Below are 27132 nucleotides of genomic sequence, written 5' to 3'. Positions count from 1 at the left end.
ATGATTCTCACAAGCATTATATTCAGTAAAATACATAAGGCAGAGAAAGTACACTCTTCACTACTCCATTCTTACGAAATTCGAGAGTAGGCAAAAACCCATCAACAATGATGGTAGACAGGACAGTGATTACCCCAGGGGACTACTGGCTGAGAAGGGGTATGAGGGAATCTACTATAATGCTAAAAATGGCCTGTATCTTCTTCTGGGTGGTGAGTACACATGGTGTGTATGTGTGTAAAAATCCATTATGCCATACTCTTAAGATAACTGCTCTGTATCTATTTCGTCATATGTATATCATATTTATATAACAAACTTTAAAAAAAAAAAAAAGAATGCAAGAGGAAGACAACAAAAGTCTCATTTCTTCCATGACTTCTCCAAGCTACCAAAAGGCTATAGACTTTATAAAAGTGGTATCTTGGGGAGTTACTCTGCCATTGCTGAACGACGTAGATGGGAAGTGGTATACATTTACAGCATCTGGAAATTCTACCACTGCTTCTCCAGGTAGAGGCAATTAAATAGAACTTGATTTTCCTCCCTCCTAAGGAATGGGTCAAAATTTCCTATAATCCCTCAAAACACATAGCTGCCATATAAAGATGTTTAATCTTGGAATTTCTAACTGTATCATGGAAACAAGATCTCCAGGACCATTGGGAAACATTTGTCCCAATTCATAAGGCTGGAGAGAAGGGTTGCTTTAATTAGATTTGCACTTCAGACACTTTCTATTCTCCACTACCATGTGGATGCAATAATACATCTGACATTTGCATTGTTTTCTGCTTATTTCACTTAAAATGTAAGCCCTGATGTCTTTCCCTTTCTCATCTTTAATACATAATGCTCTCCAAGCAGCAGAAACCAAGAATACTTTTTATTTCTAACAATGATGTGTGGGTAGTACTAAGAGATCATACTACTATATATATATACACACACATACATATATATGTATGCTCACACACATACATACATACATATGCATATACATATATATCAACATATGACAACAAAAATAATTAATAATTACCATTTATTGAACTTTGTTTTATATGCTTTGGTTTAATTGTTGTGTACTATGTGTAAGAGACTATTGAGTAAGTTTTAAATATTATCACCTTGAATGTTCATAACAGCCCTGAGAACTATGTCACATTTATATTATCACATAAAGTTGGCAAGTGGGAGAGCTGGGATTTACACCCAGGCTCATCTATTTCCAGAGATTGAGCATAACCATTGTTTTCTGGCACACAACATTCAGTGCCATTGAACCAAGTCACTCCCCTGGATTTCCCAATAAAGATTCCTCAAGGCAACTTGGGAGAATGTGTCCCATCGTTGGAAGAAAAGTTTCCCCATGTCCTTCAATACCTTGTTTCTCCCCTGAAGCCACCCACATGGAGAGTTCTGTCACTAGTGTAAGAATACAAATAAAATGAAGCCCCACTGACCTTCACCACTTCCTCTCCATCCACAATCTTCAACTTTTCTAAATTCTCCTGTAGCAGTTGAGGCTTCATACGCCACTTCAGCAAACCCAGCAAGCCCACTAAAATAGAGTCCAGACATTCAGAAGTATCATTACTGGCCTAACTGTCCATATCAGGACCTTATTGGGCCTGCAAGCACATGCATACGTGCACACACACACGGACACACACACTCCCCACAGACACAATTCTTGATGACCCCATTACCATTCTGAGTGAGCTTTGTGGAGCACACCAGGGTGGAAATGGAGAACACATCCCGGGAGCTGACAGAAAGCCCCCCGACGCTGCTGGAGCTCCTGCTCAGCGTGGCCCCCTTGTTTTCCACATGGTGTCGATAAGAAGGAAGGGTCAGGTATGCACTGGCATCCTCCATCTTCTTGCTGTCCCCCTGGAAACAACACTTGGTTACTGTCCAAAGCCAAGGCTTCATGCCCAATGCTACATAGAGCTTGCAGCAGATAAATTAGACACTGTGAAGTGAAGAGAGTCATAAAGAGTGAAGAAAATCATCAGAGATGCAATAGACATTGGCTTGTGAGGCAGGGCTGTTTTTCCACAATATAGGTAAGAATTCAAAGACACATTAATGGAAAGGGAGTTGATCCACCGGGTGAAAGCTCTCTGAACCTCATTAATGGCGAAATAAAATGGAATCAAAATTCCCAGACAGTCCCATTTTAATTCATCCTGTTTTGAGATCATAATATATGCTCACCAGCAAAATAAGGAATCTAGCTTAAAGAGGAATTTAATGGCAAAGGCACTAAGTAAGAATGTGCTGGGATCTGGACCCTGTTTTGCCATTCACAGGTCTATGCTTTCTTGAATACATTATTTTGCCTCTTGGTGTCTCATTTTATTCTTCATTAGTAAACTGAAGATAATCGTCATCCCTACTTCCTAGAATACCTGAGCAAATAATACAGAATAATGCATATAGAATGCATAGCACAGTGATAGGCACATAAGTGCCTTGGCATGCTAAAATGAATGACTAGAGGTAGGCATTACAGAAGATAATAGTTATCTTACTCCACACCAGGAGTGGTACCAAGTGTTTTATATGCCTTGGTTCATTTCATTTAAGCCTCGTAACAATCATATGAAGCAGATACTATTATTATCCTCAGTCAAGGAAACTAGGACCTAATGGGGGTAAAAGAAAATTGACTGCAACTGGGCCTCTGACCCCAAGGAGTTCACATTCTGTCAGGGAAGAAGGGCTTTCAAGCCAAGAACTCTATGTGTGATAAATGAGAAAACAGAGGCTGCACAGAAGAAAGGGGGTTTTCTGGGAAAGTCAGAGAGACTCAGAGAAGAGTACAAGAGTACCATGAGATGAAGCCTTAATGAGGCTGTGTTTGCCATGCATCCCACAGGCAAAAGGGTAATTTCAGCCTACAAGGCTAAGAAAGCCAAGGGCAATGGTGTGATCCATGTGCTGGCTACTCAACCTTGCCCTACCTCACAGCCATACACTTGCCTCCAGCCAGATGCTAGTAGATGTATTCTGTTGTCATAAGAGGGCATGTGGGAAAGCAGCAGGTAAAACCAGACTAACACTTCTCCATGTCTCAAAAACAGTCCAAGTCTCATAATGTAAAAATAAAAATAGCAGACATCTGCACTCCCTTTATAGTTTAGATGGCCCTTTTGCATGGGTCATCCTAGTGGGTTGTCATAAATATTGCTATAACTGCTTAAGAATAAAGAAACTGAGACTCAGGAAGACATGTGAGATGAGTACAGGTTTAATCAGCAGCAACACGATCAGGACCGCAGGTTTTAATATTTTTCCATTAGCTACAATGCAGCATCTCTCAAATGTTTATTGTACGTCCTCTACACATGCCACAGAGGTCCTTACAGAATCAAGAGTACATAACAGTCATAACAATAACCTTTCTGTACATAACAATAACCTTTTCCATGTATTGAGTTCTTCCACGTACTCATCATTGCCATGTTTACATGCGCTGTCTCATAATTCTCACAATTATTCACTGAGGGCACAAAGATGAGGAAGCAGAGGCCCAAAGAAGTCAAGATTTTGTAAGAGGCCACAAAGTTGGTAAACCCTGGTGTGTGTGATTCTGGGGTCCCTGCTGTTGACCACTAAGCAATTTTGCCATCACCCTCTTGCTTCCTGCACCCCCCTCAGTGCAGAGCTCCTTCCAACTCATGGTACCTTGAGGACAACCAAGTCATGGAATCCATCGTGTAGAGTAGTCCCATCTTCTTTCATCAGCTTCACATAGGACATGGCAAAGTTCTTTTCTCCTTTATCTTTAGCTGGAAATAGCATTGTGGGGTCAAGAAAGAAAATGATACATGGGCCACCCAGCTATTCCATTCTTCTCCCCTTAGAGGGAGGTGCAGAGATGTCATTCAGTATGGTACTCACATTCCAGAGATGACCGATGTCGAAACATGAATCGCAGATGGATCCTCTGCATGTCTTCAATAGGGACAGCCACCTCAACAGACAGAAACCAGAGCTCAGAACACAATGAGTTAAAGGGCCCTCCCCACTGCACCCCCACTCTTCCACAGCAGCCTGACCATTTAACTGAGAGAGCTGCCTGCTGATTTATAACCCATCCATCGAGTCTGATGAACTGTAAATAAATTACATAAGAACTAGCTATGAAGAGAAAATAAAGTACCAAATGTAATCCATTTGGCAAATTGCATTCCCAGCCAATGAAAAGAGGTCTGTAAATTATAGTGAGGAAAAATGAGTCTCCCCAAATTGATATAAAAGTCACATAACTTTAGCACAGGATTTGATGCACCGCAAACTGCACAATGCACATTTTCCTTACACACTCCAGGAGTTCTGGCAATTGCACCAGGGCTTAGCAAATTAACAATGGTTGTTAGGGGGGTTGCTTGAGGATTCTCATTTATGCAAATTAATAAAAATGCTTTAATCCAATAATATTTGGAAAAATCCTAGGGCTCATCTCACCCTTGATTGGACACACGTCCAGATGCTTTTGATTCCAAGGACACTGAGCTAAGACAACCACCCACTGGTCACCTGGGCATCCCTGTCCAGTGAACGGCCCACTGGCATCACTGATTGTGATACTTTCAGCCTGGCTCTGTGCAGGCCACCTCCCAAAGTCTCACAGCTGCTCTGCAATCTGAGATTCAGGCCAATGCAGAGAAGCTTAGCTACCTGAGAGAAGGATGCAGATTTTAAAAAGGAACACAATTTGTACTGTACAGATGCCTATTAAATGCCGAAACAAATGTATACTTGGGGGAACTTTCTGTTGCAGAAAATGAGAATTGAGCCTGAGGAGGTCCACCATCCGGTTCATGTTTCAGGCAGAGCAAAGGAACTGAGGGCCTCACGGGTAACTGCAGTCCAATTCATCCTTTCCCTGCGTGTTGAATGTTCACTAGAAACTACAATCATGTAGGGTGCTGGTCATGCTGATACAAGGCAGAGTCCTCACACTCAAAGAGTTCATGGTCCCATATTACACAAGGGGCAATGTGTAACAGCCCTGTGACAAGGGCTAGCAAGGATATATAACCAAGGTGCAAGAGAGAACAGAGAAGAGAAACCCAACCTAGTACATCAACTTTCTGACCTCATAGTTGATAGGGTCATCAATTTGAAGGCAGTGGGTAGGGGGAGACACGCTGAGGAAAGTAATAACATGTGTAACAAGTGGAGAACTGCTGGGGTTTGAATAGCTATCGCTGAAAAGGAAGTCATGTGCACGTCTTGTGTTTGGAGACAGAACCCAGGGGGAATAAAGAATGCTGCTAATGATAAGGCAGAGATATTTGAAGCTATGATCAAGCTTCAGTGTTCACTGAATTGATTCCACATCCTTATTCCAATGCAGGTTATTCCTTTCTGCTTAGTGTGACGATCTGGTAATGTGAATATTTGTGGTTAATGTCACTTCTGTCAAGGAATTACCCCAAAAGGGCATCTTTCAGGCATTATGCAGCCTGTGATGGGCTCACATTGGCTTGCAAGCTCTGCCACTCCTCACCGCTGAGTAGAACAGCGCAGCTTGATGAAATGGGCACCACCCACGAGAGGACTATTTGACAATTCCATTTGGGTTACATCCTGCACCAAGGAAGGGTGATCAAGGGAACCAGCGTGCTTACCCACCAGGCCTCCATTTCCACTGGCTGACAATACCACCAGCCACATGCTAGGGGGTCATTTCAGATTCAGAGAGGTGCCTCCAAGGACCCTAAGACCTTACAGATGGTGACTTCTGCTATAACCTAGAGCCAAAGAAGTTCTTTCTGTCATTCTGTGCCCCTCCAATATGTTCATGACTGGCCTCAGAATTTAGCTAGATATTTCATGAAGATAAACATAATATATTCTCATATGTTGTTTACAATCACATTGATCCATCAAGCCTCCCACCTGCTTTGGTTAAAACAAGGAATTTCTAAAATATGTTTGACAGAATCCTAACCCGAGGATATGACGCTAGGAAAAAGGAAAATGCTCTGTAGTCAATGAGTTTTGGGATGTGCTCTGCATTCTTATTTCCTTTTTCAGATTTGCAGAGCACATTTACATCTCAAGGGCTCTAAGAACTTGACATAAGGAAGCCTTTAACTTCTATATTTATTCTCAAGTTTCTCACATTTGATAAGGAAATGTTATTTTAATACATTTAATGCATGATTTTTTTTTTTTTCCCCTGAGAAAGAGTCTCACTCTGTTGCCTAGGATGGAGTGCAGTGGTGCAATCTCAGCTCACTACAACCTCCTCCTCCCAGATTCAAGTGATTCTTGTGCTTCAGCCTCCTGAGTAGCTGGAACTACAGGCCCATGCAACCATGCACGACTTATTTATTTATTTATTTATTTATTTATTTATTTATTTATTTACTTCTAGTAGAGACAGAGTTTCACCATGTTGGCCAGGCTCGTCTCGAGCTCATGACCTCAGGTGATCCACCCACCTCGGCCTCCCAAAGTGCTGGGATTACAGGCATGAGCCACTGTACCTAGCCTGAAATGTCATTTTAATAAAAGACCACTTAGTATTCCACAGAACATTTTGCAGAGAGATGCCACATGAGAAGGACCTGGAGGGAGACTTCATCAGGTATCTGGAACAACTATATCTCTCCTCTGCCTTCTCCCCCCAACTACACAGAGAGGCACAAAGCTGCCTGCCACTACCAATTAGACTGCCTTGTAGAGGGGTGGGTAAAAAACAGGCAAGGGTCAAGTGTTTGAAGGGCATCTTGAAGGAATGTAAAATCTAGTTCAGTTTTGCAGACTGAGATAACTGCCAAGTATAATCAGGAGTTGTATTAACTGAATAAGTACTCTCTTCCAAGGATTTGTCTGACAGTGTTATGTGTATTAAATCCTTTCACTTCCACAGTCAACCTATTGCTCCCATTTTACAGATGAGGAAACCAGGGCACAGAGCAGGTGAATGACTTGCCCAAGGTCACACCATTGGTGAGCATTAAGGCTGGAACACGAACCCAGACTCTCTGGGTCTAGGGTCCATGTGCAGAACTGCCTTGCTCGCCTGCTCTCATTAAAAGGAAGAAGGCTGGGCACGGTGGCTCATGCCCATAATCCCAGCACTTTGGGAGGCCAAGGTGGGCAGATCACTTGAGGTCAGGAGTTTGAGACCAGCCTGGCCAACAAGGTGAAACCCCGTCTCTACTAAAAACACAAAAATTAGCCTGGTGTGGTGGTGCACGCTTGTAATCCCAGCTACTCAAGCGGCTGAGACAGGAGAATCACTTGAACCCGGGAGACAGAGGTTGCAGAGAGCAGAGATGGTAACACTGTACTCTAGCCTGGGCAACAAAGTGAGAATCTGTCTCAAAAAAAAAAAAATGCTAATTGCTCCAGTCAGTATTCTGCTCCCTCAGGTTGCAGCGATGGGCACAGACCTAGAGCCAGACTGCTCAGGTTTGAATCCCAGCTCTGATGTTTCCTAGCAGTGTGGTCATGGTCAGGCTACTTACCTGTTCTGTGCCAGTTTCCTCAACTATTAAATGAAGGAAATATTAGTACAAACCTCACATGGCTGTTGTAAGCAATACATAAATTATTTAAATAAACCACTTAAAACAGGGCCTGGTTCATGGTAAGAACTAGACATGTGTTCACATCTACTATTATTATTATTAATTATTACCTTGACTGTTTCCATCCAACGTGGCTGTTTGACTTGATAGTACACAACGGAGCGATACTCATTCATGGGCTTGTCCCCTGCTCCCACGCAAATTGCATTCTGACCCAAGAAAGACAAAGTGAGAGAAAACACTACAGAATTGCCATTTTCTGTGCTTGTGCAGGTTTGGTCCCTAGGCCACCACCAGCCTTAGGGACTGGGTCAACCCTGCCTTCCCTAGCCCTCATGCCAGGTGCCCATAATGACTCCTTCTCTATTACAGATTTACACAGGAGCGCCCCACCGGACTGACAGGCATTTAACTACAGAAATTCCATTACTTCCATTCTGGAAACCACTGGAGTGCACCAGGGCATTGATGTGACTGCCTTATTGTAAGAGATAACCAGCCTTGGAGTTACTGCACACTGCCAGTCTTATTAGTCCTATTTGTTTCCTAAATGTGAATGTGCACCAAGTTTACAAACAGGCTCAGATTAGCCAAGCAGCAGCTCTTCCTGATGAATTTCCACAGCTAACACATCAGGGCGGTGGGCAGTGCTGGGCAAAAGGAGAGAGCATAGGCTTCAGAGAGACTCCTGAGCACCTGCCTTAGAGAACAAGTCTGGAGCGAGGGGGTTTTGGGGAGGAGGCTCAGTTCAGGCCACAATAACGGAACATCTTCTGGGTACTCCATGCTGAGCACTGGGGTATGGGAATGGCTCAGATATTGAACCTGACGTGAGCTCACAGTTTAGTGCAGGAAACATTAGGGAACACATCATGACAGCAATGCAACATGATGACAGACACATGTACACACTACTGTCGGGCACAGAGGAAGGACACAAGGACAGGTGAGGAATCAGGGAAGATTTCTTGGAGGCAACGACAGTTGAGTGAGTATCTTGAAGAAAGATTCCAAGTTGGCTCAGAGCAGAAATGTGGGAGGGGCTTTCTGAGCAGAGAGTGAGCACAGAGCACACATGCCCAAATGGGACATTTATTCTTTGCCATAAAAATCACCCTCAGAGGTTCAGAAAGGAGCTGACTAACAAGGAATGATCCCCTAGTCACATATAACAATGCCTAATTCTATGTTCATTCCAGCCCTTTGGCCCCCAAACAAGATCCAAGCTGGGATTACCCAGAAGGGGCCCTAAGTATGGTTTGTATACCAAGCCAAACAGTTCTCAATCCTCAGATTGCCAGATTCATAAGATTTGGTTCTGGAGCCCCAGCCCCTGCAATTGCAAACTGAGTGCCTCTCGGCATGTTGATGGCAAGTCATGCCTCTCACAAGATTCCATCAGATTCTCCCGCAGATCCTTGACCCTCCGCAGGCTGCATCACCAGAGCTGGCCACATACAGACACTCCATGAGCCCTGGCGAACCACGCAAACCTGGGGAAAGGAAGACTTGCCCTTCGCACTGGAAATCTCCCTGCGTGCTTCTGAGGTATGGAAAAGGAATGAGCTCAGTTTCAATATTGACTGACAGTACTTGCAGCCAAATCAATCCATTTGAAAACAGAATACACAGTAGTCCTTTCAGAATGTATCTTTAAAAAAAAAAACAAGCGTAACCAATGAACCAGAACTGAGTGAAGACACACAACTCTCTTGTTTTTCCATGGGATGAAGCCTTCCAGAACTTCCGGAGGCACTAAGCTAAAAACATGCTTCCAAAGTCTTTCTAACCATTTAGAGTGGGTTTTGTGTCTGGCATCACGCTAAGCCCTGTACACACACCACCTCGCTTAATTCAGTCCTCATAACCACCTCTGATGCTTACTGTCAGCATCCCCATTTCACAGCTGGGTAAACTGAGGCCCTGAGAGATTAAGCCACTTGCCCAAAAAGTGGCAAAGCCAAGACTACATCGCAGACCTTCTAACTACTCATCCAGTGTTCATTCTATAAGAACCTAGATGCCTTCCAGCCTACAAAGATTTATTTCTGGTGACATTTATGGGCTTGGAGCTTCTGTAGTTACAGTAAATCCCATGTAGCTTACAAAATCAGAAACTACACATATATCTCTGGTGAAAGTAAAACTGCTGTATGGCAGGCAACTGAATCTCACAAAACTGTACTGATGATGAAAATTTTTGATTTCCTAAGACTGGAGAAAATAGTCTCAGTACCAGTCAGAGAAAAGCCAGAGATAGTGCCCTAGCCCTCAATACTTCAAAAAGAAAACAGTGTTGGGAAGTGCACCGAGACAGCTTTGTGACCAGGGACTGAGCCCAGTTCTAGGGAAAATATAGAATGGTATATATCTCAAATAACACTGTTCCATAATTTTCAACATCGCCTATCCCCATGGCCCCCAATTAACAGTGAGAGCCCCTCATAGGTGTGGGAGACTTTAGGTCAGTTAAAGAAAATCTGAGTAAGGATCAGGAAGCCTGGAGGCTTTCACGTTGGCTTGGCCTTGGAAGAAACATCTCTGCAGGAGAAAATACAGGCTCCTAACACATGCCCTGTTTACTTGGTAGGAATCAGGTGAGAAAGAGAAAGAGATGATCCCAGGGAGGTGAACATACTTTAGGAAAGACAGTGTTCTCCTCTCACAAGACCACATCATGGGAACATGCTAATTAGCATTCCTAAGGTAGGAATCAGGCCAGGAGTTCAGTATACCCTTCTAATAATAATAGCTACATTTAATGAACACTTATTATGTAGATTACCTCATCTGATATTCACAAGAGTAAAGTGCCATTGCTGGTCCTATTTTCAGACAGAGACTCTCAGGCTTAGAGAGGTTATGTAACTGCCTCAACGTCCTCTTACTAATTCAGGCTGAGCTGGGCTTTGCACCTGGCTGTCTGGCCCCAGGGGTCATGGTCTTAACCACTATCCCATATTTCCCCTATCCCCTGCCTCCATCGCCTCAAGCTGGTTGGTCTCAGAAGAACAGAGGTTTCTTGGCCCAGCATCTGAGCCTTTCTCTTTCACCAGAACTTGCTTCTGGTTGGATTGCCTGTTTGACTCCCTCAAGTCCCTCAGAGGGCTTCACCCTGCACTTGTCCCCTTCTCTGAATGTGACTCTCCTTCCTGTTGCTGGGTACTTACTGCATACCAGGTGCCTTATACCTACGGTGTGTTTTGTTTGTTTTTTGAGAAAGGGTCTCACTTTGTCGCCCAGGCTGGAGTGGCTGGGGCGTGATCTCAGCTCACTGCAACCTCTGCCTCCAGGGTTCAAGCAATTCTCGTGTCTCAACCTCCCAAGTAGCTGGGATTACAGGTGCCTGCCACCACACTCAGCTAATTTTTGTATTTTCAGTAGACAGGAGGTTTCACCTTTTTGGCCAGGCTGATCTCAAACTCCTGACCTCAAGTGATCTGCCCCGCTTGGCCTCCCAAAGTGCTGGGATTACAGGTGTGAGCTGCTGTGCCGGTAGCATGGTTTTTTTTTTTTTAATTTTTTAATTTTAATTTTATAATTTTTAATTTTTGTGGGCACATTGTGTGTGTGTGTGTGTGTGTGTGTGTGTGTGTGTGCATTTATGGAGTAAATGAGATGTTCTGATACAGGTATACAATGCATAATAATCCCATCATGGAAATGGGGATCCATGTCCTCAAGCGTTTATCCTTTGTGTTACAAACAATCCAATCCTACACTTTCAGTTGTTTTAACACCCACTCTTTTGTTTAACCTGCAACCCCATGAGAAGAGGTTGTTATTTCTTTTTACACATGAATACACTTGCCTAAGATCACACAGCTAATAAGAAGGGAGGCTGCAATTTGAACCCTGTCTGCCTGACCCCAGAGCCCACCCCATTAACTTCTCTGTATGACCCCTCTTAAGCAAGGCCCTTGACTCCCCAAGGAGAGCCATGGGCAGGCCTAACCTCCTCTGCCCTCTGGTCCTGCCCTGCCAAAGACAGTGTGCACGCACCTAAAGCAGGAGGAGAAATCAATATTTCTAAAGAGGACCATTCCCACAGGAGCCCACCAATATCAAACAGAAGTGTTTGAATGTGCGGCCTGACACTTAATTAGGCAGTAATATTTATTTCTGCAAATAAAGAAAGAAAAGCCTCCCACAGGCTTCCTAAGCAATTTTCAATAGTCAGTCAACTGAACTCCCTCAGAATTTCCCTAACAGAGGAAACCACAAATTATCACCATGCCCCACGGTTCCCTTTCCATGCCAGCCCCCAGAATCCCTGCTTATCTACTCATCTTTGATAAGTGCATCTGCTCAGCCTGCTGGGAGTGACTTGAAAGGGTGACAAAAGTGGAAGAAAGAATGGTTCAGACAGGAGATAAGATGGCTGCTTGCCTGTTAACTGTGTCTTTTAATTTGTCCTTTGGCAGCATCGAAGGTAAGTGTATCAACGTTTCAAAATGAAGCTGAGGTTAAAAGTTCTCCAACAGGTAAGTTGGATAAAAGTAACTTCAAAGCAATGATCTCTATATTTGGGAATTGCAATTTCCCTTTCAGATAAAAACCCTCTGCTCCTTTATGCTCCTTTGAGCCAAGTGTTTCTCACTTATTTTATTTTTTGGAAAAGTTTCAAATTCCAACAAAAGGAGGATGCGTTCAATGCTTAGATTTTGTTCAAATAGATACTAATTAACATGACCAGTCTTTAGGAACCAAAAGGCAATTGTGAGGATTTCTTTACATTTAAAAAATGATTATGAATCTTCCCAAATTTGTGAGCAGTGGTTATTAGCCTCATTTTTTAAAATGAGAAATAAATTGGAGAATTTTGTTACATGTATAGGCATTGTAGTGAAGTATCTCAGAGGGCCTGGAACCAGTCAAATCCCATCTCTGCCATATGCTAACGTTATGGCTTTGGGCGAGTTATTGTAAATGACAAAGGTTTTGTTTCCCTATCTGTAAAATGGGGCATAATAAAGGAAATGTGTCATACTATCACACGGCCTGACACTTGGTAATTCCCCTGTGACTGTTAGTTATTCTTGGGTACAAAGTATCAATCTGATCTCCAGGCCCCAAGGACAGAACTGATGCCTCTTCCATCTTCACACCCCCTCTCTGATGAACTCGCCCGCCCTACTTGGCTATTTGATCACTCACAGTGGCCTAAGAGGAATATTCGCCCATGCTAAAACTTCTCCTGAGAGCTGATTTTCTTTTCAGCTAACTACTCTGAAAGGAGGAATCGAGAAACAAAACCCTCCTACGCACTGGGCACAGCACTGACAACCTTAAAGAAAATACAAGCAAACAAATATAAACACACATGACAAATATTGGACAGGACATATGCTGTATAAATATAGCAATGCGCTTTGCATTCCTGAATACACCCGGCTAGCTCTCTGGAGGCCAATTTACGAATAAGGCTTTCCACCAGCATTTCTGGCTGAGCGCTGGGGAGTTAGATTAAGTGTTGAGAATGTCTGCTTTGAGCACATCCTGAGCCTCCACACCAGCCCAAGGCACTGTATTGATCCTCTTTCTTACCATGGACTTTGCCTGAATAAACCAGCTCAGGTTTCCATGAGAACATTTTAACTGCAGAAAGCTAACCTATAAGCTGAGACCAAGCAAAAATACATACATATATGTATGCATACATACATGTATACATACTGCATGCATATATACATACATGTATACATGCATACATATATACATACATATATACATGCATACATATATACATACATACATACATACGTAGAAGAAGGATTTGTGAAAGGAAAGGAACAGACATTGAAAAACTGCTTTGGTGTAAGGAAATACCACAAGGTCTTATTACGGAACACTGCGCTAACCAAGCTCAAAAGGTGTAGATCACATTATTCAACACCATCCCAAAGGCACCTGGCATTTAGACAACAGAATCACGGAGAGGAAAAGTACATCTTTACAAACAGAGGCCCCCAAGGGGGACCCCGTCACCCAGAGCAGCAGCGAGTCCCTTACGGGCAGCGTTTTGCCGTCCTCCGCACACACACACATGATGACTTCCACATTCCTCTGTGTGGTCTTGTTGTACTTGTCAAAGTCACCTTGTAAGAGAGTAATGTAGATGTCGTTCCTGACATCCCCTGAGGCATAAGGAGAGAGACAAGAGTTAGCGTGGATTGCAGCAGCAGAGACGCTAACTAGAGAGGATGGAGGGTGAGAAGAAGCTCCCCCACCTGGATTGCTATTAATTAAAATCAGAACTGCTTAGAGAAAGCATTTTTCCCTCATCAGGGAGGCTGGAGAAGTAGGTAACAAGGGGATGAAGGGATGCTAGGAAATCAGCTGCAAAAAGGGAAGTAGGGACACTCAAAATTGGCCATGTTTTCTCAGCATTAAAATCATTTAATTTTCATCCTCTAGTGACACCTTCTGGGAAGGCAAAGCAAAGCTCCAATTGAATTGATCCTGTCCCATGAAAACAACTAAACATACACATCTGTCAATGTTTTACTGTATAGAAGCAGAACGGAGCAACTTTCCATGTGTCCTAGGGACACAGGGTTAGGAAGGAGCTGCAGAGGATCTTCAGGAAGGGAGGCAAGAAAAATAGAAAATCCGCCAGACACAAGTAGCCCATTCCTGGAATCCCAGCACTTTGGGAGGTCAAAGCGGGCAGATCGCCTGAGCTCAGGAGTTCAAAACCAGCCTGGGTGACATGGCGAAACCCTGTGTCTATCAAAAACACAAAAAAATTAGACGAGTGTGGTGGCACATGCCTGTGGTCCCAGCTGCTCAGGAGGCTGAGGTAGGAGTATTGCTTGAGCCTGGGAGGCAGAGGCTGCAGTCAGCCGAGGTCACACCAGTGTACTCTGCACTCCAGCCTGAGTAACAGAGCCAAACCCCATCTCAAAAAAAAAAAAAAAAAAAAAAAAAAGGAATAGAAAATCCTACAAGGGGATACACAAGTAATTGAAGTCTCAGGTAAAGAATGGACAAATAAATGATAGCACAGGCCCTAGGAGACCACCACCAGAAAAATGTGGAAAGAAAAGGCAAGTCAGTGAGAGCCATCGTGAACAGAAGTCCAAGACACAAGTTTAAGACACAAAAGAGAAGTTTCAAAAGAGTATTACTATTGTCAAAAGACAAAATTACAACAAATTTAGTTTAAAGACCTCACTTGGCTCTATTGCAATTCTAGAATCGGGTAATGCTTCATTCCATAAAATAGAATCAGTGTTCCAAAGAGCCGAGCAGAAGAAGTTGGCTTTATAGACAGAGAAGGCCTGAAGGAAGTAGAAGCAAGACAGAGTGAATTGGTTATTTCAAAGGTATTGCTCTCATAAGGATGAAACAAGGAAACAGAAAAATAGAAAAGTGACTGATTGGTTAACATCAGGTTACTTCAGGTTACCCTCTGCTGTGAGGATTAAAGCAAAGGGAACTTCGTTATGCCCATTGAAAACTGAAAATGGCCTGTCTGGAAAATAGGCTGTTTCTCTTTCTCTCTTTTCTTTCTCTTTCTTTTTCTTTTCTCTCTCTCTCTCTCTCTCTCTATCTCTCTCTCCCCCCACTATCTCTCCCCACTCTCCCAATTTCTTGCAAGATCAGATAACAATTTAGTTTAGGTTTGGTGACATGAAACTTTAGCATGGCTGACTCTGTTTTGATTTTCAGTCTGGTTTGTTGGGGGCTGGTGCAGGAACTTAGTCTAAAACAACGCCCTCCTATAATTTTTGTTTAATATTATATAAATTCATTTTTTAAAATTACACACACATTTGAAAATGTAGTGGCTACTTCTGGACATAAAGAAATGAAGGAGTTTTTAACATTTCACTTTATACCTTTTCATGCCATTTGAATATTTTACAATGAACACGAATTCCTTTGGTAATATTAAAAAAAAAAAAGTTTAAAAATAAAAGAGAATGACAATATTCTCCCAGAAAGAGTGGAACTGTTCTGCGTGTAGTAAAATAGAAATGATGTCCACAATAAATTATTAAGTGATAAAACAAGTTGTAGAATACTATATAAAGTATATTAAGTAAAGGAATATAAAGTATGACCCCATCTGTGGGGAAAAGGGGTATGTGTGTACATTTACGTGCGTGTGTCTATTTTGTTAATGCATAGAAGCTTTCGGATATACAGAAATCAGTTTTAGTGGTTACCTTCAGGGAGAGAAATGGAGAGAGGCAGTAAAAAAGGAAGGAGTTGACTCTTTAAAAGGAAAATGAATCAGACAAGCTGAATTGGTCCCTATGTCCCCAGGGGAAGGTCAGAGCAGCTGTATCTCACCTGGCATGATGATCTCCGGGAAGCCCAGCTTCCTGGCCACCACGGTGGTCCTGTCCACCAGGTGTGGATAGTCCTTGCGAATCTGAATGATGTCACCCACTAGCATCTTCATGGTCACCCAGAGGCCTGGAAAGGAACGGCTCACGGTGAAGAGTCCACTTTTGCAAGTGTTCTCTCAGTCGGCCCTCCTGCCACCTCTCCCCTCTGTCTTTCTGGAGATCGCTGGGAACAGAGCCATACAGCCACAGATGCAGCCACTCAGCCCACGGGGCCTCTGGAGAGGGAGATCTCTGGGTCTGAATCCCACTAATTATTTCCAGCAGTGTCAGCCTCTGGCAAATTATCCTGCTTCTCTAAGCCCAAAGTGAGGATGACACCACCTATCTCACGGGTGTGGAGTAAGAATGAAATCAAACAAGGTAACTTATTAACGTGCCCCTGGAACACAGGAGACATTCAGGATGTATCAATTCCTCTCTTCTTTTGGGCACAAGGACATGCCTCCAATTTGCTTCAGGAGATGTGACTTATCTCTATAGATCATATGTTCCCATTCTTCCCAGTGGTCTGTCTGGAAGGAAAGCTAAGCATCCCAGGGTTGAGGATTTTGATTCATTTGCTGAAGAGTTAGGGGCTGCCAAGCTGGACCAGGCTCAGCCGACTGGCACATTGGCATTATACCTTGCCCGCCACTGTCCCCCTTGGAGGCTATGACTTTGCCCAGCAGGCTGTGTAGGAAGTCATTCTCAGCTGTAACCCTGGAAAGGAAGAGAAAGCATGAAATGTCCACATCGTGCCCTCCTTGTGTTTCAAGGTGCCCCAGGAAGCTCCCCAGCCTCTCCACATGCCTCAGGTGAAAAGCGAGCTTGCGTGTGTCAGCTCAGGGTATATACATGCTATCAAGAGGTATATCACTGTTTATCACAAAGCAATGTGGCTCTGAAATTTTGGAATATTGATGCTACAGGTAGAAGCCATTTCTTATTCTCCAGGAAAATGCTTAAAAAGGCAGGATTCCAAAGCTTTCAACATGCATATCTGCGCAGCAAGGGTAAAGCCTTGAGTTGCTCCTGCTAAGTCGTAATCACACGCCTTCAGCAAAGTCACTAGCCTCATTACCTGGACCATCCTTAGGGTTATTAAGTACTGATGGTGCTCTCAAACTGGAGCCCTGCTTTCTGGAGGACTCCTTTTGGAACAGGGGAGGAGAGGATATTCACCTTCCTTATTGCCCTCCTCGTAAGTCACGGATATGTCTATCCATGAGAGCGAGGTTAGGATTCCCTGCCACACGCTTCTGAAATGCTGCTGCTTCACAGCTTTGTGGTTTCTGCTGCACTTGTAATTAATGCATTAATCTTTTGCTGATTATCTGTTTAATTCCCCATCTATACTATGAGCTCCATGAAGACAGGGCCCATCTAGTTCACTACTTCATCCTCCACGCCTAGCACAGTGCCAGCCTCTGCCAGGCTGCCAATAAATGTCTGTGGCATAAATAACATCTGATGAATGAATGGGTGAAAAGCTGTTTGGTTTTGAATGCCTGGGCACTGAGCCAATGATTCTCACCCAGCGCTCCCCTTGGGAGGCTCCACCTGCCTATCACTAACTCAGGGAACCAGTGCCCTCTGAGCTCCAGCAGCTCTTAATGACAAAGGATGTGGCTGAATAGAATGGAAAGAAATGGGAAATGTCTTACGGATGAAAAGGAATGAAGTGCTGCTTTTCTTCATCACTCTCTGCTTTCCCCTTGATGATGTCTGTTATATCCATAACTAGAAAGAGGACAGAATGAATTAATGGTTTAACTTCCTCCTGCTCCCACAAAGGGATGACAGTGGGATGAGCTTGTGGGATGAGCTTGTGGGACAGGAGGTAGAGCCTGGGATGCCTGGTGGTCAGGAAAGCCTAAAATGGCAAACAAGCCAGTGCTGCACAATACACAGATGGCAGAGGTTCCTTGCATGCAGCACCGTGGCAAATACCTCTAAGCAAAGCAGACTAGGACGTCAGTGGGCCAGAGAGGCATCCAAGAGCACCATGGCTTAGCAGAGGACAAAAGGAAAGTGTCAGAGCCATAGCTTTGGAATTCAGCAATTAGGTTTGGATTTGACATGCATGTATTGAATGTCTACTGTGCCTACAAAACCAGAGAGCAGTGATTGGGTCTCTGTAGGATCTGAGAATCTCATGAAATATTCACCCTCTTTTCATAAGCGTACCCATATGTACAGATACGTAACTGAAGAGTCTTCAAATCCTGTGATTCCAGACGGATCCTGTATCCTCTGAAACCTTTCCTTAAATCAGCCACTAAGGGTCCCAAAACCAAGGTAAAGAACTCCTACACTAGAATGGAGATTACAGAAATGGGAGTGTAGGAGAGGGCTGAAAAAAGCTACTCCAATCAAGCCCAAACCCTAGTTACAGAAAATACCTCAAACACTCCAGGCACTGGGCAGGGGGCCATTAAAATTGTTTGGGTAATAACCAACCACTGACTGCATCTAGATCAAGAGGGGAGTCAGAGAGCAGACAGGAGGAGAAATTGAGTATATATTCTCTCTAACAGACTCTCCTCATCCATCCTCAGTGCTGTGATTAGGGTGGGGCAATTTCCCTTTGGCTCCAGAGTTATTCATAGGACCTGGTAGAATCATCTCTCCCTGCCCAGAGTAAATACTATGGAGATGAGGACATGACCTATATTAAAGCTCCTGGGGCTTCTGCTGAAACTAATGGGAAAGAGGTACATTCTTTCCACTGGGTTGCTAAGTTGGTAGGATGCAAGCTTGGAACAGCTGGCTGATAATTTGCCAACTAATTGGACAGCCACCTTCTTAGTAAGCCAGCATGAGGACATAGGGGCTGAGCAAGAAAGAGACAAATTCTTCATAGTAAGCCAGCATGAGGACACAGGAGCAAGAAAGAGACAAATTGATTTGAGTTCCTGGATCTGGCTATGCCTGAAGCAATCTATTCATAAGCCTTTCAGTTACACCAGTAAAGTACCTTTTTTTCTTCTACCAGTTTAGATCAGATTTCTGTCACCTGACACCAAAAGAGAGGGCAGGCTACAGCTGAGGACAAAGACACACTTTGCAGTAAGGTTGGAAGACCCTGACTGCCTTAACAGAAACACCGTGGTGTCAGAAATGCCCCACAGGTAGAATCAGAGCATTTTAGAGCAGTAGAGGACTTCATGAATTAATCAGATGCAAGTCCTTCATTTTGCACATAATAAAACTAAGGCCCTGGGGAAAATGCTTGCCCAAGATCACTGGCTGGCTAGCTAGCCGCAGTCCCAGGTTAAAAAAAAAAAAAACAGTGAGCCCAGTAAAATATCCTCCACTCCACCACTTTGCAAGCAGTGCCAGGTGACTAGTTGGAGAGTAAGCAGGTCTGCGATTACAGGTCAAAGCATCTTGAAGTGAGAAACCTGAAACACTGAGGTTAGCTATGGTACACAGGGGTGATAAATGGTATACTCTTACAATTTTATATTTTAATAAAAGGAATAAAATTGGCATATCAAATCACCATTTTCACAGGTATTTAAATTGCCTTTGACGAAAAACATACATTATGTAAAGTAGGTTGATTAAAAGAAAATATATTAGGTAAATAACAGTACAAGTGGTAGCCAAACATAACTAAAACCATAAAAGTGGGGCAAGAATGACGAAGCTTTAGAAACCCCAAGAGAGCTAAAGCTTAAGAGGAATGCAGAGCGGATGTTCCTGTACCGCAGCCTCATGCAGGGCTCTGCCTCGGGTCACACCAATTCTCCAAATGTCCGTTTCCATCTGGAATTTAGATGTGTGGTAGGTGACTCATTCTGTGTAACTGCATTTCCTGTCCTAGATATATTTTTTAAATGATTTGCTCCTCATAATTAGATCCTGCCTGTATTGTTTTTCCTTTTTCACAGAGCTGGGGAGCAAAGGCGTCAACTGCTCAGACGGCACCGGTCTCCCAATGCTCTGCTCCAGACAAGAGGAGCCCATGATTCACTGTGCTCATCATAAATCTGGACTTAGTCACCAATTATTTCGATTTAGTCACCAGAAATGTAGTTATTAAGGGCTGTCTGGCATAAATTTTGCAGGGGTCGGGGCAGCAGGAGGAGGCTGGGAAAGAAATCATCATTACAATTCAGCCACATAAAATGTGCGCTCCAATAAAAATTAATGGTGCACAGTGTGTCCCTTACCTGCCACCCCAAACGGCCTCCTCAGCCCCTGCGTGCACTTCTTTGCACCAGTATCCTTAAGATCCATCTTGCCGACCCGGACTATTTGACAAATCAAGTAAATTTTATCCCTGTTGAGGTCTTTGTTTCCAAGATCCTGTGGGGGAAAGAAACAAAAAATTACCCATCATGTGCTGAATGGAAAAAAAAAAAAAGTAGACAAGAAAACCCAGTAATAGTCATTTCTGGGGGATGTACATAATACTTGCTATAGGCGGACCAATCATACAATAAGACCTGGAAAATACAGAAAACAAGGCTCTCACACCCATTTTACAGATAAGCAAGGTAAAGTTTGCAAAGGAAAATGAGTGATAGAACTCTAGTGTTTAATCCCAATTCTTCCCTCTCAAAATGATAGGACGAGAGAAGGGTAGAGGTGGAATATCAGCTGTACAGACAGGATTCTCCGTATGCCAAGGTGATGGATCCAAAAGTAGCATTTGCTACAGACAACTCGGATGACGCCATCGGTCACATCATTGTTCAGAACCTCTGAGAGAGAAGGTGAAAGGAGGAGAGAAAAATCATAACAGCTACCATTTCTTGAACACCTAAAGTGTGGCCATCAGTTGGGTTGAGGGGGTGCTAACAACCCCAATATCTCAGAGCTTATAGCACAGCAGAAGTTTACTTCTAGTGCAGTCTACAGGGCCAATGCAGGGGGGTGGGGGCTCTGATTACTTACTTACTCTGGGCCCCTGGCTGGCAGCTTTAGCTCAGCACAGCTGCTCTCATTGTCTCTGTGGCAGGGGAAAGGAATGTGGCAAATCATTTCTGGCTCTTAAATCATCTACCCAAGAGAGGTGCACATCATTTTTGCTTGCATGTCATTTGCCAAAGAAAGGCATATGGCGGCACCTGACTTCAAGGGGTCAGGAAACTGCAGTCAACTATCTGTTTGTTTATTTATTTATTTTATTTGAAGACAGGGCTTCACCCTGTCACACAGGCTAGAGGGCAGTGGCATGATCACAGCTCACTGCAGCCTCAATCTCCCAGGTTCAAATAATCCTCCCACCTCAGCTTCTTGAGTAGCTCGGACTACAGGCACGAGCCACCATGCCCAACTAATTTTTTTTTTTTTTAGAGATGGGCTCTCACTATGTTATCCAGGCTGATTTCAAACTCCTGGGCTCAAGCAATCCTCCCACATCAGCCTCCCAAAGTGCTGGGATTACAGACATGAGCCACCAGACCCTGCTCAAATGAGTCTAGAAAAGCCAAAAGTGGTGAAATGCACTAATGTCTCATCCACTATGCTAAGCGATTCATGCATCATCAGATTCAGTATCTCACATCTCTGAAGTACATACAATTATTGTATCACCATTTTACAGATGGGGAAACTGAGACACAGAGAAGCTAAGAGGCTTCCCCAAGGTCATGACCATAGCCCATGAGACTCTGGGCTTTCAGCCCAGTCCCTGACACCAAAGACCACAAACATAGCTACTACAGTACAGCTTCCTTGCCATCAGAAAGGCATGCAGGAGGAAACTCCTGACTGCCTGCTCAAATCTAAAAGCTTCAGTGATCCCAGGGCCCCTGCCAGTGAGGATCAGCTCAGGAAGAAACAACAAGACATGCTGTGGCATCAGAGTAGGGTACCCTAGACCAGGTCTCAAAAAGGAACAGTTTATTCTCCTTCGAGTTAATTCTCCTGTGGGCATATGCACTGGGAACAAGCTGTCGGCTCACGTCAGATCCAGGACCAATGCAGAGCTGCCATCCCCAACCTCTCACTATGCTGGTACAGGAGGAAAGGAGTGGGGCTGTGAGAAATCTCTGGGAAGGAGGCAAGGCCCCCGTGTGGTCCACACCTTCCTGCTTGGGGACCGTGATGGTTAAATTTCATATGTCAACCTGGCTAGGTTGTGGTGCCTAGCTGTTTGGTCAAATACCAGTCTGGATGTTGCTATGAAGGTATTTTGTAGACCTGATTAATATCTACAACCAGCTGACTAAGTAAAGGAGATGACATTTTATAATGTCTGTGGGCCTCATCCAACCAGCTGAAGGTCTTAAGAGCAAAAACTGAGGTTTCCCAGACAAGGAGGAATTCTGCCTCAAGACTGTAGTATAGAAATCCTGCCTGAGTTTCCAGCCTGCCAGCCTGCCTTTAGGATCTCAAACTTATATTCCATGGGTTCTGTTTCCCCAGAGAGCACTGAGTGGTACAAGGGCTGTCCATCCACCAGTGCAGGAATGGACATCTGCTTTTCAGGCTAAGAAATACCCCCCAGCCCATCATCTGCGTCCCTTGCCTTGTTCTGCAGGCATTTGAATTTGAGATCCCAATTATCTCACATCCAGATGGTTGGAACAGCCTTGTCTCTGGCCTGACTCCTTCCTCCAAACCACCCTGAAATCTCCTATGAATTCATCTTTAGACATTGCAGCTATTCTAACATTTCTCTTCCCCCAACAACACTAATAGCTCCCTATTTCCTACCCTATTAGTTCTACTCTTTCCCAGTTGACATGAAAGGACCTAGACATAATATATCCAGCTGTCCTAGCCCACTGATTCCCCATGACTCTCTGAATATAAGTAGGTTATTTTTGTCACAAAGATTTCTTTATTGCTCCATAAACACACAATGCTCACTTCCAACTCTGGATCTTTCTTCCTGACCAGCCTGCTCCCACACCTCCCCTCCAATGCTTGCCTCTTCCTCCTCTACATATCCACATCCTTTCCATCCTTAAAACTTGAATTCTGCTTCCTTCATAATGACCTCCATCCCTAATACCTTCTCTCCTCAAATTAGGATTCTTCATATTTTTGAAATACTTAGATTGGTGCCTTTCAGAGGTATTTCAGAGCCACAGAGGCCCTGATACCTGAAAGCTTCCTAGACATGAAGGGGCTGAATTGCGCACCCCCACCCCCCTCCACACACATACCCCAAATTCATATATTGAATACCTAATCTTCAGTGTCTCACAATATGACTGCATTTGGAAACAGGGACTTGAAATAAGTAATTAAGTTAAAAAGAGGTTGTTTGGTCAGTATGACTGTTGTCCTTAGAAGAAGATATCAGCGCACAGAGAGAAGACCACAGTGAATACTCTGGGAGAAGACAGGCATCTGCAAACCAAGACGAGAGGCCTAGGAAGAAACCAACCCTCCCAACACCTTAATCTCAGACTTCTAAATTCCAGAATTGTGAGAAAATACATTTCTTTTGCTTATATGAACCAATCTGTGATAGTTATGGCAGGCCTAGCAAACTAATATACTACATAAACCTAGAAGATTCCTAGGTAAGCCCCCATTCCACCCTCCTCTCTTAAAAATTTTTTACTTGCTCAAAGGAAGATATCAGACCTCTTAGAGCTGCCTCATCGTACAGCGCCCACCCACCGCCCCCCCCCCCACACACACACCTCCCAACATAAACGAATCTTAAGTGTAAAAAAACAGCCCCCAAATGCTATATTCACCATTATATTTCTCCTGGAGGGTGTGTCAACTGGCAATCCTTATACAGAATTTTGCTCCCCAAACTAATGGTGTCTCTCCCAGTCATTTCTGCTTTGGCCTTATAAAGCTCGAAAGTATTGGGGAAGCAGGACAATGGAACATAACAAGTGACACCTGATTTAGGAACTCATTAGTTCTTCTTTTATTGTTCACTCTTGTTTCCTGTGTGTTAGCAGCCACCCCAAAACTGGGTTAAATCTTAGGGAAACTCATAGTATATGCTGCTTTCCTCTTACACAGCCTTGTGGGGTAAACCCTGACAAAACAGAGGGAAAGGGCCGGGAGCAGTGGCTCACACCTGTAATCCCAGCACTTTGGGAGGCAGAGGTGGGTGGATCATGAGGTCAGGAGATTGAGACCATCCTGGCCAACATGGTGAAACCCTGTCTATACTAAAATACAAAAAAATTAGCCGGGCGTGGTGGCATACGCCTGTAGTCCCAGCTACTCGGGAGGCTGAGGCAGGGGGATTGCTTGAACCCAGGAGGTGGAGGTTGCAGTGAGTGAGCCGAGATTACACCACTGCACTCCAGCCTGGCGACAGAGCAAGACTCCATCTCAAAAAAATAAATATAAATAAATAAATAAATAAAACAAAACAGAGGGAAAAGTCAACAGTCAACTGGACCTACATGCCAGGCTCAGAGAGGCTCAAAGAGCTGGAAGCCTTCCCCCAACATAGGAGACCAGGAAGAACTAACATCCAGAGAGGGAGGAAATAAGGCCAGCAAGACACATGCTTGCCAAGTCTTATCTCATCTCTAATTTAAATGTCACCTCACCACCCAGTTGAAAGTAACTTCCAGTCACATACCATCACATCACCCTGTTTTAATTATCCTGTGTTGCTTGGATTGCTTTCTGACATTGCTCTTGTTTATCTGCGCATGCATTTTATTATCTGAATTTAACCCCACTGCACCATGAAAGCACTCGCTGCTGTATCGCCAGTGCTTTGCACAGAGCACATGCATAGTAGGCACTCATCGGCTAACTCTTGGATCGATACAAGAAGTGAGAGCACCATCACCTTCCTTGCCCCTGATATGGTCTGGATCACTGTCCCCACCCAAATCTCATGTTAAAATGTAATCCCCAGGCTGGAGGTGGGGCCTGATGGGAGGTGACTGGATCATGGGGGTGCTTTCTTATGGTTTAACACCATGAGAAATGATGATAGCACCAAAGGTGCTATCATGATAGCGAGTTCTCCTAAGACCTGGTTGTTTAAAAGTGAGTAGCACCGCTCCCTGTCTCTCTTTTTCCTGCTCTGGCCACACAGGACAAGGCTGCTTTCCCTTTGCCTTCTGCCATGATGGCAAGTTTCCTGAGGCACCCCCAGAAGTCGAGCTGATGCCAACATCATGCTTCTCGTACAGTTTGCAGAACCATGAGCCAATTAAACCTCTTTTCTTTACAAATTACCCAGTTTCAGGGATTTCTTTATAGCCATGCAAGAGTGAACTAATACAACCCCAAATCAGGACTCTGATCATGTCAACAGAGGGAAGCATCCGCCTGTCGAGCCTGTCAACCAAGGTGCTCAACTCCACTTGTTCTGAGGAGCTGAGGCGTGGCCCAGGCAGAATTCCATGAAGGTAGGATTACATTCTCACTAATGCTGTGTGACACAAATTTACTGGTGCTCTTTCCCCCATGTTTACATCATGAATTGGTTCTCTGCAAAATGAACCATTGATTGATTCCCCGTCCTTCTCCCTCTCATGAAACATCTGTCTTGTGGTTTAATCAGGAAGGCCTGTGGGACTCTCCTATTTATCAAGAAAATAAATAGGCTCCTCCTTCTAACTAATAACAGATAAAAAGGATGGAGGCACATCTATATATGCCAAGGAAATTTTGCCTAAGCAATTAGGACCTATGATCCTATTCCATGCCTCTGGCCCATTTTTAAAGAAAATAACAAACAAAATTAATCAGCTATACCTCAGTCTAATCACAACATAACATAAGACGTTGCAATTAATGGGCTGTAACTGGAAAATTATTGTAGAGCAAGGTAGGTTAATCTAGCATGTCGGTCACTCCTGGATCCAACTCATCTGTTTGGTCAAAGTCCAAATCCCTCCCTGACTCCTTCGTTGTAATTTCCCTTGCGGATACAGGCAATATAGTGAAAAAAATCTCATAAAGAGTGTTCTCCCCAAAGGAGCTTACAGACAATGCTAAGATATTTAGGTGTCTTAAGATCACACTTGCTGGGCGCGGTGGCTCACACCTGTAATTCCAGCACTTTGGGAGGCCAAGGCGGACAGATCACGAAGTCAGGAGTTCGAGACCAGCCTGACCAACATGGTGAAACCTCATCTCTACTAAAAATACAAATATGAGCCCAGTGTAGTGGTGTACGCCTATAATTCCAGCTACTCAGGAGGCTGAGGCAGGAGAATTGCTTGAACCCAGGGGAGCTGAGATGGTGCCACTGCACTCCAGCCTGAGCCACAGAGCGAGACTCCATCTCTCTTAAATCACACTCTTAGCACACACCCTTAGGGAAACAGGACGAGAAATGGGTCTGTACCAGAAATTATAACCTTTACTTATCTCCTTCTTTCCCATTTCCACTATTCAGAGCTAAAAAGCCAGCTTCACTCTCAGAAATAAATCATCCAAATAACAATTGATTTCAACATTTCTATGTATATGTCTTGCCCAGTGAGTATTGGTATTTAGAAGGATGATCCTAAGGACCCACCAGATCGTTAGTCATCTATGACTTAATATTGTTCAGAATGTCCAATTTACCAAGGCAGTCAATGTTCTAGGAAGGTGCTATTTTTTTCTGATATATTTTAGAAAGATTTTTCAGAAAGCCCTGAACGAAGAAAGGAACTCAGGTTAATCATGAATGAACTGGAAAATCAAAATTGCCGTTGTGCCCAGTTCACCTGGGCATTATTGCTCAAAGAAGTTGGTGCTTGTTTATGTAGCATTCTGCATATGTTCTCTGTGTGTGCAGGAGTCAGACAGATAGGAAGAGATGAGGAGAGACAGAGGTGAACATCCATCTTCCCAAAAGCTTCCTCAAGGCACACAATGTCCTTTGTCAGCTTCGGATTTCTGCATGAAGCCCAGAACACAGCTCTGCAGGAGAGCCCCACTCCACCCTGACCTTCTGACCAGCCTTATTTCCAAGGTTACATTTTCGTGGGTGGGGAACACGGTAACGAGAAGAGAGTGCACACTCACCGTGAAGACCACCTTCAGGTTGTTGAGCATCTCAATCTCCTTAGGGAAGCCCCGGCTGCCCCATCGCACTAGGTAGTTCTCACTGTGGGAAGAAGAGTGGCAGCCTGTTACTGCCAGGGGACCTGGCATCCATTTAATAAAAACATTCACCAAGCATCTACTATGTGCCCAACACATTACTGGCTGCTGGGGGTAGGCAGGTGTTTAAGATAGAAATGGTCCTTCCCTCCGAGAGATCACAGTTGTGTTGAGAGACAGACATTAGACGGGCAAGAGCAAAGAACTATTTTTTTTTTTTTTTTTTTTTTTTT

The 27132-nt window shown here is 43.9% G+C and overlaps 1 protein-coding gene across 1 annotated transcript in view; it reads right to left on the bottom strand.

Annotated features, from left to right (window-relative positions):
• DOCK2 (dedicator of cytokinesis 2) overlaps positions 1-27132 on the bottom strand; it is a 443859-nt gene that overhangs the window by 361547 nt on the left and 55180 nt on the right. The window contains exons 9-19 of the mRNA XM_017849424.1: positions 26822-26903; positions 20080-20215; positions 17566-17641; positions 16545-16621; positions 15864-15989; positions 13575-13699; positions 7673-7771; positions 3913-3985; positions 3697-3800; positions 1713-1896; positions 1467-1564 (exon numbers count right to left, since the gene is read on the bottom strand). Of these exons, the coding sequence (XP_017704913.1) occupies positions 1467-1564; positions 1713-1896; positions 3697-3800; positions 3913-3985; positions 7673-7771; positions 13575-13699; positions 15864-15989; positions 16545-16621; positions 17566-17641; positions 20080-20215; positions 26822-26903 (1180 nt within the window). The remainder of the gene's footprint in view (positions 1-1466; positions 1565-1712; positions 1897-3696; positions 3801-3912; positions 3986-7672; positions 7772-13574; positions 13700-15863; positions 15990-16544; positions 16622-17565; positions 17642-20079; positions 20216-26821; positions 26904-27132) is intronic.

Source organism: Rhinopithecus bieti, unplaced genomic scaffold (assembly GCF_001698545.2).
Source record: "Rhinopithecus bieti isolate Rb0 unplaced genomic scaffold, ASM169854v2 scaffold_30732, whole genome shotgun sequence".
NCBI classification, from domain to species: domain Eukaryota; kingdom Metazoa; phylum Chordata; class Mammalia; order Primates; family Cercopithecidae; genus Rhinopithecus; species Rhinopithecus bieti.
Note: the sequence above shows the minus strand (reverse complement) of the source record. Positions and strands in the feature narration are given on the sequence as shown.